Raw genomic sequence first — 15,863 nt, 5'->3', positions numbered from 1 at the left:
TTTTCTAGTGCAAAGGATAAATTAACAACTTAACGCTGGAGCTTTGGTGGGAGGGGGCTCTGGAGAGGAAAAGGCCGATGGAAACTCCTTACTCATTCATGGCAACGAGTGGAAAAAGGGGTGAAATCCGGGGAGTGGGGGGTCTGCAGCACGGCAAGCTCAGAACGACAAGCGTTACTCATGGGACACGTCGTGCGGGATGGAGCCGCTGCTGTCGGCAGCTCCCGCTCCGGCACCGCCGGCCCGGCGCGGCTCTCGAGTCGGGCTCCCCGCGTCCCTCACAGCCGGTCCATCCTGAACGTGTCCTCTGTGGCGGGGTCGGTGAGGACCATGTCGGGGTCGTTCAGCATGTGGAGTCCATCCAGGGTTAAAGGGTCAATTTTGAGTTCATCCAGGGGGAACTGGGAATCCGCGTCGAAGCTGACGTCGCCCACCCCTGCCAAAGAGCTGGTCAGTTCTTTTGATAAGCTGGGGGGAGATTCTCCCGTCACTGCAGGGAAGAGGAAGAGAAAGGTGTCGGTAGGACTTGGCAAATACACGTTCGCCAGGCAAACACGTCATCAAACAGCTTGCAAAGATTCAGCAATAACTTCTTGGACTAAGGATGAAGTTCAGATGAGAAGCATCTCCCCTGGTTTCCAGCAGGATGAATTACAGATCTGTCAGAACGCCCCAAAACCATCACAATGGCCTAAAACAAAGTAAAGTTCGTACGCAGATATATTTGGGAGCCACAAAGTGGTGTCACTTTGGTCTCTTTTCTCCCTCTCAGGTTTAGGAGCAATAGGATTTACTGACTGCAATCAGCAAGAGCCCTCAGCTAAAATATGGACCCAACTCCTGTTTTCTCAGCGGCCTGTGCAGAAATCGTTTCCAAACGTCCAACCGTGACCAGATTCGCCACCATATGCGACACTAAAAACAAGCCTTTGTTGGCAAGCGCGGCCGGAGCGGCACGGGGAGGAGTCGGGATCGCACCACGGCGGAGGATCCGGCGAGTTCAGACATGGGGGAGGTTTGTAAGACAATTAGCGCTGCAGCTCTAACGCTTCGCTGGGATGAAACCAGATGGGCGACACCAACATTTACACATTTAAACAACACTTTCAAAGGCAACAATCCCCTTTTCCTTTCTCGTCTCGGAGCGAGACATCGCAAAACGAAGAGAAACGCCGACACCATGATGGTTGTATCATAATGTTAGTGTAATATACTATTATTATATTAACACGATATTAATACTCGCGGGTTTGAGGCGTCGTGTTACCTGTAAGAATGATGTTGGGGATGTTTCCATGGCTGGAGTAGTTGAGCTGCTGCGAGTCCTGCAAGCTGCCGTGGCTGCCGGTCAGCCCCATCATCGCGGCCTGCGAGTAGTTGAGGGTGGAACACGGGCTGTACAGGCTGTTGGAACTAATGGCGTTCTCGATCATGTTGAACTGTTCGAGCTGGAGACCAAGGCACAAGGGAATTACGTTACCTCCGATCATCAGGAAACACGGCCAAACAACTTACAAAGCTCAAGGCCGGGAAGTCGCGTGGAAAGAGACAGGCAAACAAATTCATCTTTAGGTTTTGTCCATCAAAATATGGTCTATTTTCATGGAACTCTCCGGAAGAGTTTACTGCCAAATTTCAGAGAATGAGGAGAGGGTGGATGCGAAAATAAAATTATTGCTGTTGATATCATAAAGAAGAAAAGAAAAAGTAGGTTTAAAACAAAATCAAAACCCCTGTAATTCATGCTGCTAACCCAGGGATCTGCCCCTCCAAGAGCAGCCCATGTTCTGCTACCAGAGCGTGTTTCGCAGGTGAATGGATCAATGCATGAAGGCCTGGGTCTGCTCGCTCCATTTGGGCACCAGGCATGAGTTGTTTGCCAAATTCAGGGGTAAATACTGTTACCACCTACAAGTGAATCCTTCACAAATGCAACTACGGCCAGATATGCGCGGCTTTTAAAATTTCCTTGCGTTATTTTTAATCCAATCTACTTGGCAGAACACCTTTAAAAACACCTGCTACCATGGCTACAGGGAGGGGATGGAAGAGTGGGGGAAACAACCCAAAGAAACCATAAGAAAATGAAATCCCTGAGTATCACAAACTCAAAATAACAGAAGTAAAACTACAAAATAACAGAAGTAAAACTACATGGACAAAACGTGAGCTTATATAAAATAATCAGAAATCGATCTATATTTATTTTAAGCTGAAAGTGGCCGAAATAGAGCTGAAAATCCGAGATGAATTTGCTCACCTGGTGGGATAGGGCATTAGCCTGCCTAGCTGTCATCTGCTGATCATAATAGGAGTCACCAAATACACTCCCCAGAATGGAAGAATGCTGAAAACAAAACAGAGTCTTTATGGTGCAAGGATCTCACAACAGACGTACCACGGCGTGCGAGTGGCTCCAGCCTGCCGACCGATTCTTCTCCGCGTCAATTAGCAGTGCCCTTTATTGTTACCAACCACTAACCAGCAGCGAGTTCATTAAACGTTGGGTATTTCCCTCCGAGACACAAACCCTTCCGCGCCACGCGGCCTTGTGAGCACAAAAATACGGTCAAGTCAACCCAACAAACGTCCTGATGGAGGACACACAACACGTAAAACTTCGGATTTATGGAAACAGACGAGTGCGCTACGGAACACGGGGAATAAAGTCAACCTGCACCTTCGCTTCTTTTTTGTGATAAACCCCATACAGCGAGACTGTGTCTTGTTTAAAACTGTCCCAAATTCTGATGCTTCAGCTGAACCAAAAAATAAACGTCTAGTGCCAAAGTGTCTGCAAAAAACAACTGGCATGGAGAGCTGGTATCCATCCTGAAAAAACTGCAATACCTCGTGTAGGGTTTTCCAGCTGTTTTGTCTACGCATTCAAAGAGGAAGGCTACACATTTTCTCCTTTAAAAACCTAACGGTATATGGAATTAAGCCTGGGAAATAGTGGAAGAGTCAGAGTAGACACCAGAGGTACAAGCACTGAACGCAACCAGAGATGGAGACGCTTGGAAAACACGGGATGTCCACAAGAGTGAGCATCACGATTCCAGCAAACAGCCCATTCTGAACGCTCTCCCTCCGCTCTCAGGGGACGTCTCGGTGCAGCCTCTTTGCAGGTTGCTCGCAAGAAAAAGAATGGAAATCTTGCCTAAAAATCCTGGGTTGCCCACAACCTCCATGAGAGGGGGCGCTCAGGGAAGAAGCAACAATATATTCTTCTTAAAGCAATATGTTCTTTTTAAAGTGAACAGAAACCTTCCCATTCAGCCGCAATCCTCGTACCGACAGGGGCGGAAGGTGGGGGAAAACCGGCTCCAAATCGCACTAAGAGACGATCGTACCAGCAACTTCCCCGTGAGAAACGGTTTAAGTAAATGAAGCCTGATCCTCAAGGCTGATTAAATAGAGCCTGAGCCAAGAACAGCGTTTTATGGACAAAAAGAAGGTTCTGATTCACTTTCCTGGGCGTTTATGACCTGTCACAGCAATGAGCACAGAACAATAATGGCATCAGAGAATGATTCTGTGATCTGTGCAGCTTAAGCCCCTGCTCGATGCCTCCTCAGAAGCAGGTACACGTGGAAAATGGTTGTGACTGGAACTGGTCTTCTAATTAATCACCTGGTCCCCGAAGCTCAGGCACCTGCTCTGTCCCTTGGATGCGTTGGGGCTACAAGGGAGTTCCCAAACATCCCAAGAGCCACGTTACCCCCAACAAGAGGAAAAGCAAAGCGCTACTTACACAAACCCCACCTTTCTCCTTAGACCGCTGATGGCTGCCGTGCTGCCCTGTCACATTTGGATCACCTACTCAAAATCCATGTTACTTGACCTGCTCCGGGTGCTAATTTTGTGCTTTAAAAGGAAGGGAAAAGGTGGAGCAAAGCCAAGCACGCAGATCAGGACCAGCCCAGCTTAACTCTACCACAGAAAACCTGTCCCATCTGAAGTGGTTGGCACAGCTCCACACCTGGGCGATGGTTTTCTGATTTCTAATGCTTGACATGAATCAAATCCAGTTTGCACCGGCACTAGAAACACAATGACTACTCGAAAGCTCCAAAGAGAATCAAGGTGGTTTTGTTCCTTTAACTTCTGACATTTCATTTTTCCAGGAGCTTTTCAGCAGTAGCGCAAACCCTAAAATCTGTGTATTCCTCTAAGTATCAACCCCACCCTAAAATGTCTGGGCAACCTTAAAAATAATCAACAGGAGACCAAAATCTATTTGTGCGGTTCTACATTAGTAACTCCTAACAAAACATACAAGCCATATTTATTCTTCAGCTCTGAAGCATCCCGGTTATTACATCTGTAAGCACTGAAACTCCCAAAGGAAATCAATTGGGAATGTCATTACTTCAACACTTCCGAGTCCTAGAGTAATTTATTGACAACTCTGTGAGAAACATCTTGCTAACACCGTCTCCTCCAGAAACAAGAGACGAGGTCTGTTTTGTCAACAGTACATCTTCTTGGGTTAATGATGTGGTGACTGCAAGAAAAAAACACACCCAAACCACAAAACCCCTGGCTTGAATTATTAATCTAAAAATACATACCATATTATGCAGTACATAGCCATTCCACTAAAAAACCAAAGCGGATTTCTATCTAATTGGAACAGTATGGCAGGTGCTAGAGGAGAAAAGCGCAGGAGGAATAAACGAGGCGCTGTGGGTGAAAAGCCATGCAAACACCAAGCGAAACTACAGCAGAGCTTTTCAATCTGTGTCCGAGCAGAACACCTCGGAAAACCGCATCTCAAACACAGGAACAGAGAGAGCTGGAGATGCGCGAAGGTGAAGGAAATCACTTGTGCTGAATGAACCGTGTGCGGGGTAAAAATCCAGTGGCACATTCCTGGGTTAGAGCGAGTCACTCGTCGCACGGATGCGCTGCGGAGTGATTGCACCTAAAATTCATCAGAGCAACAGGAGTGAGTGGAGGACGCCTACCCGGTCACATCGAGCAGCCGCTCTCCATCATCTCCCAACAGTCCTAGCTCACTGCGGAGGTCCCGTATGACTGGAAATTGGCAAATGTTACCCCAATCCACAAAAAGGGCTGCAAAGCTGACCCTGGCAGCTCCAGGCCGGTCAGCCTGGCCTTGGTGCCTGGCAGGGCTGTGGAGCAGATCATCCTGAATGCAATCACACAGCACCTTCAGGATGGACAAGGGCTCAGCCCCAGCCAGCATGGGTTTAGGAGGGGCAGGTCTTGTCTGGCCAACCTGATCTCCTTTGATGATCAGTCACTAGTGATGTCCCCAGGGCTCAGTGGTGGCTCCAGTCCTGTTTCACATCTTTACAGGGGCTGCCCCCATAATCACAACCAACCCCAATTTTTTCCTCCTGAACTGTGTTTTCTTCCTCTGTTTCTTCTCTCCACTTGTAATATTTGCAACCCCCACAGCTTGCTCACCACCACGTTTCAGTTCACTGCTGGATCCAGGAAAGCCCTCTCATTTTTAATTTAGCAAAAATAAGGATTTATGTGGGTATTTTTAAGAGGCGAACACTAAAGCAAGGCGTCTTAATAGACCCTCTTCCTTGCACACGGAGTTACGGCGTCCCACTTGAAAACAGCAAAACCTAAGCAAGAGTTTACACAGGACACGGCAGAACCGGCAGGAGCGGAACAAAGGGAGAAGTTAAGAAGCAATTAAGCAAGGGTTAAGAAAATCCAGACAGTCCTGTCACTCGGCCCTAGTGCTGAGCTCACCAGCGCCCTGGCTCTGGCTAATGGAAGGAGAGCGGAAGCTTCTGCTTTGGAACCACTTATTTAGATAGGATCCTCCTTACAGCCTTCAACGATGAAACAGAAAACGTATTTTCGGACTTTGTTGTGATGCTCTCTGAGAATCTCCTCGCGCTTCTCCAGGTGGGATTTCGGAAAAGCGCATCCATATGGAGATATCGGAGCAGCAGGTTATTTCTGTACTGAAAATGAGCTCGCTCCCTCACATTAGGGGCAACCCGGGTTCTAACGGGCTTGCTGCTGGCAGATAAAAATTCCCCTTCGTAGGATTGCACACACTTGCACGTGGGACGTGTGGACGTACAAGGATATAGACAGGCAGGAAGGAAAACCAGCCAGCATGCAAGAAAGCGTGTTTACTAACCCAGCACTTGCAAGCCACAGGATACAACTCTAATGGTAAGAGCATTTTCTCCAGTGTTTTCTTTCAAAGTGCACACAAGGGGTATTTAGTGCCACAGGAGTTATCCTGCTGCAGCAGACACTTGAGTTTCTGTCTCTCTCCCTCAGCTGTCAGCTCCTGGGTGATATTGCTAATTAAAGGGGTCCACCCGCAGGTTCTGTCCATGGCACACCCCAAAATTCGCTGCGTTTTAACAGCGTTCAAACAGCAGCTTCGCTCAATAAAAAGGCAATTCACCAGCTATTGAAAAACTCTGGCACCGCATGGAAACTGCAAACGGGATGAGACATCGGTAACGCATGAGGCACACACAGTTACGGTGAGACAACTATGGGTCGGTGATGGAGACTCGACTACAAACGAACACGAGAAGCGAGGCCTGGGAAGCACAGAGGCCCTTACTTGAGGGGAGCTGCCGGGAGAGAAGCCTTGATTGGAGACAGGAGAGGTGGGAGACTGGTTGGCTGGGGAGCCAGCATTACTGCGGTACTGCTGGAGTGACGCCTACAGAACAACACAGAGTTAAAGACCATGGCACCGATGGAAGGTCGGCAAATCATCGACTTCTCGAGGAAGCTGCGAGAAATCACCCTCTTCAGCAATTCTTGGCTAAGACGTGGTCTGGGCTGACCGAGCAGCTGTGCTGTCGTACAAGCAAAACCACTTAAATATTTGCTCACTGGAATGGCCCGGGTGCATTATTGCGACCGAGGCGGAAAATCGAGCGGACTGGAATCCTGCTCAAAGCTGTGTCTGACCCCGGGACATGGAACTGACAGTGTGTGAGAACTCACGCTACCTTCTCCAGGTTTATATCGGTTATATTTCCAGTGTTCTCAGCCGTCTTGAGAACACAGCTTCAAAGATTTACCTTTTTTTAGTCATAAAGAACCCCGGATTTGAACAAATTCATCTCAATGGCATTTAAACAGAATGTTGCACTAATTAACGTAAACGTTAAGTGCAACTCTTCTTGTTATTCCTTTAGAGACTAACAGAGGACTGAGGAAAACCTGCAATCCAGTAGCTCTAAGCAAAGGAGTAATTTAATCAGACAGCTGTGCAGTGTGGGAGAACGCTGTCCCACCAATGCTTGCTGACTCCAAATTCTTCAAATCTCAAGAAAATAGGTCTTGAATCTTTTTGCTCTGCATTGTTACTTACGCCCTTTAAGCAGCCACCCAAATTACAGCAAAATGAATTTCAATATCGCTTCACAAAAACTGCATAAACGTCGTCAGTGAGACTGTAATGCAGCCTAAATGGCTTTTTGGTAGCCTAGCTTTACATTTATTTATGAGTCTTTCAGTTGCTTTAAAAGATAAGCACAGCACCCTAAAAGTTAAGGTTATAAAGAAGTTTAGGATGGGGAAAGCAACACAGAAAGCAAAGAATGAAAATCAGAATCATCTGTCCTGGTAGCTACAGACTAGAATTCAACCACTCAGACCCATTTAGAGCGGGTTGGTATCCTCTCCATCTCCCCTTCCCCTTCCAGTCCTGAAGAGGGAAGCAGCTTCTTTCCAGCAGCGCTGATTTATCAGCGACAACTGTTAAAAATTTCATCCGCAACCAAGTGCTGGATCAACAGACAACGGCTTCTTCTCATTCTCAAAGACGTTCCTGCCCCAGCCGAGCTCCCACACGAGCTGGGAAACTCTTCCCTCGCTGGCCAGAAGTCCTGACCTTGCTCCGCATTCGGGATTTTCGTATGCAGAGACACCGTTTGGTAACATAGCCCCTTAAAACAAGCGAGGAATCTGTCCAGAATTCATTGCTGTACGTGTGCACACATTCCATTTCTGTGGGGCACCTGGAGGCAGCCACAAATCCAGTTGTTGAGGATAATAATGTATGTCCTAAAATCCCTTAAACGAGAGGGTTCTAAATATAGAAAGTATAGGAAATACCTGGTTCTCTCCAGTTTTTGGACAACCCTTGTTAGCCGGTTTCTTTGTCAAAGTTCTGTTAACCCCTCCAGTCTATAACACATTGTATAGCACGCAACGTGTTGGGAGTGCTTGAAAATGTATCAATCCAACGGCAGCAGCGAGGTATGAAATCAATGCCCATATAGTTAAGCTGGTCTAATAAACCACAGGAGTCATAAAGGACACCACTTTGGGAAAATACAGCCATTCTAAGCGCACATTAAGACAAAGTTTTCCTCTGTAAAACGTTTAAATGTGGGTTCAACTCAAACCATTTTAAGTCTGCTTCAGGCTCTGCCTAAAATTCTCTTTATGACAAGGGCTGATCTCCCACACTGTGCGCTCCAGGTTTCCCAAAGGAAAACTCTTCTCGCTTACCGAGTTGATGTCGATTCCCATGGAGGGCTGGCTCTGGCTGCCCGGCGGGGACTGCGGGATGGTGGACGGTACCGTGACGGAGAGCGGGGGGAGCTGCGTTCCTCGCTGCAAAGCGGAGCTCTGCATTAAAGGAGTGTTCTGCGGCAGGGTACTCGCCACCTGGGGCTGCTGCTGCTGCTGGGAGGTTGTCTGGGTAAAAAACGGGTACGGGGGAAGCTGCTGCTCCAGAGACAACGCGTCCATAGCCACGGCCTTAAAGAGAAGAACCAGAATCATCCACGCTGGCAGGGACGTTCCCTTCATTTTCAAGCACATCAAGTGAACTCTGCACACTCCCAATGCATTTTAAAAATGTTACCTAGACGTTCAGAAGCAATCAAGAACACGTCTTAAAAGACATAATATCCCCTCCAATGTACACTAAACAAATACTCGAAAAGCCCAGTTGAACGTGCAGGTCAGGATCGACAGCCCAGGCAGTCAGGGAGTCACACTTAGCAAATCCATTTATAAAACTAACTGAGCTTCTCTCAAGCATTAGAGACATCTTCAGATTTCACTATTAACTTTGAGACAACACTGTCACAGAAAAGCATCCCAATAGATGTTTTTTATTACGGTTCTAGAAAAGCAAAAGTAAAATCTGTCCCCTCTACAAACTCTTCTTGAGGCACTGAATTAATGAACATGTTTAAAGAAAACTAGAGAGCAAGAGGGATGAAGTTCCAGCCAGCTTGTTCTCAGGTGGAGTGAAACAATTCCTCTGTGACTTCAAAAATGTGATTCTCTGAGTAAGTTCCTACCTGAGTGATCGGTGACAGAGGGGAGAGCGTAGGAGACATCTGCTGCGACTGCGTCCGTCTGGAGTCGGCGCCCAGGGACAGCGGGCTGACGGCCGGCGGGCGGTGCTGCTGCGCCGGCGCTGCCGGTGTCATCCCTGCCGACGGACAAGAGAAATCCTTTAGCGACATGTGTGTGGAGGGAACGAACCAAGCGATGAGAAACGAACGGCGTTAAGCGGACAACCACTCAATGCAAAGCGCTCAATGTGCCTCGGCCAATCGAGCTAAAAGTAATCTGCAATTAATTTTGTCATGCTGAAGAGCGCCGGGATGAGAGGAGGATCCCTGTGGTTTATCGCGGATAAAAATCAGTCATGGTTGTGTGGGTTCGTGCACAGATACTGACTTGACATTGAGACAGGCAGAGAAGTTTCAAGGGTTCACTGAAACCATTGGTATCGCTCTCGCACACATTGGACCCAGGAGAAGCACGTTCTGCTCTGTTTGCAAGGGCTCAAACTTCAGGAAGAAGATAACAGATCATATAACAAGACTAATCAGAAGGGCACTTGCGATCTTATAAAAGCAAACTAGGTGTTTAATGGAAAATGCAGAAGAAAAACTGGTCGCGCAGGAAGTGCTCCAATTTTAACGGCATAGCAGTGTGCAGGAAGGCAGGAAATACCCTTCACACTCCAAAGAGCCACGACCTGGCAGGCATAAACAACTCAAGTATTGTCATCTTCTTCAAATTCAAGACAAAAAAGTCCAAGTTTTGAAACCTCTCCTTATTTTCTGCCTCACCCTAGAGGAGCCGAGACACCCTGGGAAGTGATTTTGGGACAACGCAGCCAGCGAGCTGCTCTTCTCGAGCCACCAGAAAGGAAGAACTCACAGGAGCCTGCGAGCTCCTCGGCACTTGGCAAACGCATGGGGCTCCAGGCAAACTGCCAGCGAGCCAGGAAGGCCGGGCTGCCAAGGAGCCAGCAGGCAGCCCGGCCGAAGCGGCGCAGATTCCGCAGGCCGCTCCGCCATGTTTCCAAACCAGCAGCGTGTCGCCGAACGTGGCAGCAAAGGGACAAACTCAAACGCACAAACGCACGCCGCTAAACCGCCGGCGGTTCTTGTGTCACCTGCCAGGTGTTTGTTTCTCCACCTTTTCTCGGGCAACGCACAGAGTTCCTGCAAAAGGTTCCAAAGCGTTTCCGTTTTGTGCTAAAGAGCCAGAAGCTAAAAAGAGGCGGGGAAGGGTTGGGGAAAATCAGTTCAAAAAGCACCAAACGCTGACTGTGCCAATGGCTAAACTACGGGATGGTGTCCAAAGAGAAGCAGGAAAATCAGCAATGAGTGTATGTTTTTAGTTTGTTACGTCTTTGATAGATCAGGAAATGTTTCCAAAGCAGTTATATACTTACTAGTTTGGTTTTACACCGCTTACTTTGCTAATTACGGGTACAGTAAAAAATGTAGCGACCCAATCCGGCCTAAGTCCACGCAAGTAGTTTCTTTCTTTCTCTACACAAAATTGCTCTCTTTGCACAAACTCGCTCAATTCCACTCAAGCGACAGCCCAAGTCCTTTCTCCAAAACTCTGCACAGTCTCTTTTGAGCCCAGACAATTGGTTAAAAGCTGCTGACCTGCTCTGTACTCAAATGGTTAAAGTGCCTTCTTGCTTCACTCTTAAATACAACTGCTCAGTCACAACACGACGTTAACCTGATTACAATTATTTCCTTTTCCCAGTATAGGAAAGGATTTTTAAGTGGGTAAGGGAATTCTGCCTAACACAGGAAATATACTTGTATTTTTAGATACAGGACCTTATTGCTATTCTAGGAATCAACTGACTGCAATTGTCATTGACAAGAAAAAAACGCAAACTCCTTCACAACCATCCTCAATCTGCCCCAGAGAAGTGATTGAGAAAGTAACAATCACCAGCGTAGGCTGCTCACCTATGAGGTTAAATTAAATCCCGAAACAATCGGGTGATCAGCATGAATATTGCCAGCATGGCAAAGAATATTTGTTTGTGTGGGGTTTTTGTTTGGGTTTGGTTTATTTTTAAAACCAATAAACAATGAAAAAAAAGCAGATTTAGGCACCAAGATGAGGAAAATGAAAGACAATCTGTAAGTCATATAAGTAAATAAAACTTGTTTACAACGAAACGTCAATCAACAGTGAGGCGCAGTTACCTCTCAGCCAAATTAACCGGAGATAAGTGCCGTATTACGGGCAACGTGCACAAGGAGCGCGGGTTCTGCCCTACCCTGAGTGGCGGTGCCAAGGCCCAGGTGGGTGAGGTTGGCAGCGAGGTTCCCGGTGCTGTTGGAGCTGCTCAGGGCCGGGAAGGTGGACTCCTCGGGGTCCAGCGGGGTGGGCAGCGGGGACGGGAAGTGGATGTTGGTCAGGTCGGGCAGCGAGCCGCCCGTGTTGTGCGTGGCAGGAATCAGCGTCGTAGTGTTCTCCTGGTCGGCTGATGGGAAGATGCTAAATGAGGGGCAGAAAAAAGAAAAAGGATACATCTCAGTTTAAATTTCAGCCTTTTTGAAAAAGGAAAGTGCCATCTATAGAATTATATATAGTATTTCTGATAAAGCAATCGGAAAACTCGCAAGAGGACAGTCAATATACAATATTCTTTCTTAAGGATCTCAATGCTCTTTAAAACAAAATTGCTCAAAACTTACTTGATTCCTGGAACTTCACATGATTTAGGTCTTGATGAGCCAGTCTGAAAGAGAAGGAAGGGGTTTTTCAAGGCAAAGACACGGCTAGAGATTCATGTTTAGGACTGATTTCAATTAGTCCCATCTAATCTATTTCTATTCTTCTACACAAGAGCTCTGTGAAGCCCTTAGAAGATACCTGTCACCTTTTTTGCATGATTGGCCCAAAAGCGCTCAAATGTAAAGAGTTTAAATCCAACGTGCGTGCACACATACATATAAAGCGCCCTTCTGATCTAATGTTTAGTGATTTGTTGCTAAATATAGCATTTAATCTCTAATCTCTGCAAGTAGTTTGTTTTGGTTGACAGTATTTAGAGCACTAGTTTACCTAAATATGTTTAGAAACTAAAATCTCTCCACTTTACAGTGTGAGATTCCTACCTTTTTAGTGTCCCAGCCTTGCTTGGAGAGGGCCTTGTCTGCCTCAGAGGCGCTCTCCTCCATCCCAGGGACCGCCAATAACAAAACTAAAACATGAGAACAGAAGGAATCAGATCACAATATTCAGCTTCTCGGTAAGAAATGTTCAGACTGGAAGTTTAACCATTTGAAAGCTTAAATAACCTATTAACAAAGAATATGGAACAGTGGCACTCCTCTGTTACGAGAGCAAAATTCAAAAAGAGTTAATACTTAAAATAATTTGGCTTCTAATTTAGTCTGCTTAGTTCTAAATGGAAGAGTGTCTATTGGGCCCTAGTTTTGCCATGGGCAAGGCTGCTTGAAGGTAAAGGGGCCCAAGATAGTTGGTTGGTTTCTACCAGGCACAAGATCAGAGCATCCTGACACGTAGGAAGTCAAGGAAGGGAGCCAGGAGAGCTGCGTGGTTAAACAGGAGCTGCTGGGTGTGCTCAAGTGGGAGAGGAGAGTTTATAGATCATGCAAGGAGGGGTTGGCCACTTGGGGAGAATATCAGGCTGTTGTCGGAGGGTGTAGGGAGCAACTAGGAAAGCGAAGGCCTCCTTAGAATTAAACCTGGCGAGAGGGGTCAAGGACAACAGGAAGAGCTTTTTCCAATCCGTGGCAGATAAAACTAACAGCAGAGGCAATGCAGGCCCACTGAACGAGGTGGGTGCCCTGCTGACAGAAGATACAGAGAAGGCAGAGTCACCAAATGCCTTCTTGGTCTCTGTCTGCTCTGCCGGGGACTGTCCTGAGGAGCCCGCACCGCTGAGGCCCCAGAGAAGGGCAGGACAGTGGAGGAGTTTGCCTGGTTGACGAGGACTGGGTTAGGGAACTGACAGCAGAACAAGGGCCAGCAGAGGGCACCAGAATTGTTGGTGTGGAGCTGCAGCTTCTCAGCAGATACATTACTAGAGAGTACTGTCTGTATGGAAAATGTTCTATCAGCTTTGGATAACGTTGTCTGGATTTCAGCACCCAGAAGAGGAAATGTGGCGCTTTGTTCCAGTTCCACTCAATCTAGAAAGTGTTCTGCGCACATGTGTTCACAGAAATAGATCAACGCCCATACATGTGATATAACTTGAAGCGTGATGCTTCGAATGTTACAAGTATTTTTCCTGGTTTTGGGGTTTTTTTTCTGTTTACCTCTTTTCTGCTGCATGTCCTGTGACCCTCCTGAAAAGGATTCTTGTTGAGCTGGAGTCATAGTACTCTGGTGCAAGGCAGAATCGGAATTTGTCCTGGAAGGAAGGCAAACACAACATTTTTACTGCCAGTTTCTCTAGAGCAACGAGTGCTTAATCTCAGACAGATGTAACCAACTCAGGAAAACCTAAATACCCTGTGTTAAAACACCAAAATCTGGCTATGGCATATACCTGGCACAGTTTCCTTGTGAAACAATCAGTTTGCAGAATAAGTTTGAAGAAGTAATTGTTTCAATAATGGGACTGAGAGGAATACAGGCTAAGTTGGTTGCTGTAGTTAGAAAATAATTTTGTACACTTTGTTAAGATAAATAATGCAATTTTTGAGTTGAAAGCTGCTTATACATACTTGGGTTATGCCAGTTTTTGAAAAGAAAGCATCCCTGTTTCACAGGGAGGGAAAACAAAAGAAGAACCATAATGCAGGTGTTGTAGGATCAGAGAACACAGTGCAAATCCCCACACGCTGCTCACCTTCTCCAGCTCGTGTCTGACGGGGGCGACAGGTACACGGTGCCGTACGGACAGCTGTCCACGTGATGCCGGCAGTTAAGGCAAGAACACCACTTGCTCAGTTAAGCAGGAGTCCTATTTGAAATGTTTTTCTAAGGAATAATCCAAATGACCCTGTCAGAACCATGAAGCTCACATGAGAAAGGCAGCAGAACCCCTGTGGGGAACATACTGACTTTAAAAGGACACTCAGAGCAAAATATCACCTGGATTGTTGTGATGTCTGAGCACCAGGACAACCATCCTCCTTCTCCCTTTCTGAGCATCAACTCCCACCCGAGAAACCGTCGTCTCCCCGCTCTCCCACTCACACGTCCCCTCTCGCCCATCCAGTCTGACTGCGGCACATTTTAAGCCAGTCAGAAATAACAAGTTAATTCATTTTCACAAAATGGCAAGAAATAGCGCTTGGCAAACGCTAAACTGATGAATCAACTTGTAATAAAATGCACAACAAAGAGCAAAGAATTATTCTGGGTTGGATTTACTCAGTTCTGAAGGGAAACTCAGTTCCACCAAGACTGCCTTGCCTTGTCCACCAAAGGATCTCAAACCGCCTCATCTCTGTGTGGATCATTATCCCCACTTAGAGCTGAAGAACCAGAGAAAGGTAAACGCTTACTCTACAAAATAGTAGGTATTGATAGACCAGATGACAGTTCAGAACTGTGCGGAGATGGGAAGGAGCTCCGCAGATGACGAGCAGGGGAGGGAGAAGGGAGCTGGAGAAACAGAAAGCTGTGATATTGTTCAAAAGGTCGGTGTTCGCTGCCAGCCATGAACCAAAGGATATTTGTCTCCCATGTTTATCCACAGAGAGAGGGCGCCGATGCGGGGAGCCGAGACGGTTTCTGTCGCGATACACTCTGTCCACCAGCCCGTGGTGTCGAGTCGTTCTGCTTGTGTCCAGCCCCGACGACTGAAAAGGAGTCTGAGAGAGACACGTGAAGTCATAAGCACAAAGACACAAGCACAAGCAGTCTGCCCAGAACCTATTCAGATTGTACGTATTGGATATGGACAAGCATAACCATGTAAATTCTTCCTCCGACAACATTTTCGCTGTAGCCATGGAAAGCAATTCCCAAGGCTGCCTCCTCAGACGGAGATTAGAGACAAGCGGAGGCAGACCATGCTCGACCTGCCCTCTCGCACACCAGCGCTGCTCTCCAATCTCTGCATCTCTCAAGTTCCCGTTGTGAGCGTGGCCGGAGCCTCCGGCCGCGGGCTGCTGCCATTCCCCGGTGCAGCATGCAGCATGCATCCAGAGGAACATGCTGAGTAACCAGAGCTCCAGCTCCCAGGGCAGGAGATGCGGGAGGAGGATGCACAGTGAGCCCGACATTCACCGCCACGCTCCCTCCAGCCTGCCGCTCAGCCCTCCTCTCAGCAGCGTTATTTTAAGGGGACACTGATCGAACTAAAAGAAAAGCAGTTTCCTTCCTCCTCTGTCCAGAAAAAGTTACGGCAGCCAATATTTTTGAAGTGCTTCGGGTTGCTCGCTGAACCCAGGTGGGCTGATTCCACCTTGAATCTTATCAGTGCCGGTATCTTGAAAGCGTTTACTTGTCAGCGAGTGATTGCAGAGAATGAGGATGGATGGCAGAGAAAAGACGGGGGGATAAATTCCCAGGCTAAACTGGAAAACTCGTCCAACATTTTCAAAAGCCCATCTCAGCGTGTACCGATGGGTGGGGGGAAGGAAGCACCGAGCGGTCAACCCCTGCTCATACTT

General features: G+C 47.4%; 1 protein-coding gene across 2 annotated transcripts in view; it reads right to left on the bottom strand.

Moving 5' to 3' along the window:
• Positions 1 to 278: 278 nt before the first annotated feature.
• CRTC1 (CREB regulated transcription coactivator 1) overlaps positions 279 to 15,863 on the bottom strand; it is a gene marked incomplete at both ends in the record, with an annotated part of 34,296 nt that continues 18,711 nt past the window's right edge. For both annotated transcript variants that reach the window (XM_080359543.1, XM_080359544.1), the window contains 12 exons: positions 279 to 490; positions 1,268 to 1,448; positions 2,261 to 2,347; positions 6,578 to 6,679; positions 8,485 to 8,736; positions 9,288 to 9,421; positions 11,540 to 11,760; positions 11,961 to 12,004; positions 12,384 to 12,469; positions 13,554 to 13,648; positions 14,090 to 14,143; positions 14,905 to 15,059. In XM_080359543.1, the coding sequence (XP_080215669.1) occupies positions 279 to 490; positions 1,268 to 1,448; positions 2,261 to 2,347; positions 6,578 to 6,679; positions 8,485 to 8,736; positions 9,288 to 9,421; positions 11,540 to 11,760; positions 11,961 to 12,004; positions 12,384 to 12,469; positions 13,554 to 13,648; positions 14,090 to 14,143; positions 14,905 to 15,059 (1,623 nt within the window). The remainder of the gene's footprint in view (positions 491 to 1,267; positions 1,449 to 2,260; positions 2,348 to 6,577; positions 6,680 to 8,484; positions 8,737 to 9,287; positions 9,422 to 11,539; positions 11,761 to 11,960; positions 12,005 to 12,383; positions 12,470 to 13,553; positions 13,649 to 14,089; positions 14,144 to 14,904; positions 15,060 to 15,863) is intronic.

This window comes from Nesoenas mayeri, assembly GCF_963082525.1.
Source record: "Nesoenas mayeri genome assembly, chromosome: 25".
Taxonomy (NCBI): domain Eukaryota; kingdom Metazoa; phylum Chordata; class Aves; order Columbiformes; family Columbidae; genus Nesoenas; species Nesoenas mayeri.
Note: the sequence above shows the minus strand (reverse complement) of the source record. Positions and strands in the feature narration are given on the sequence as shown.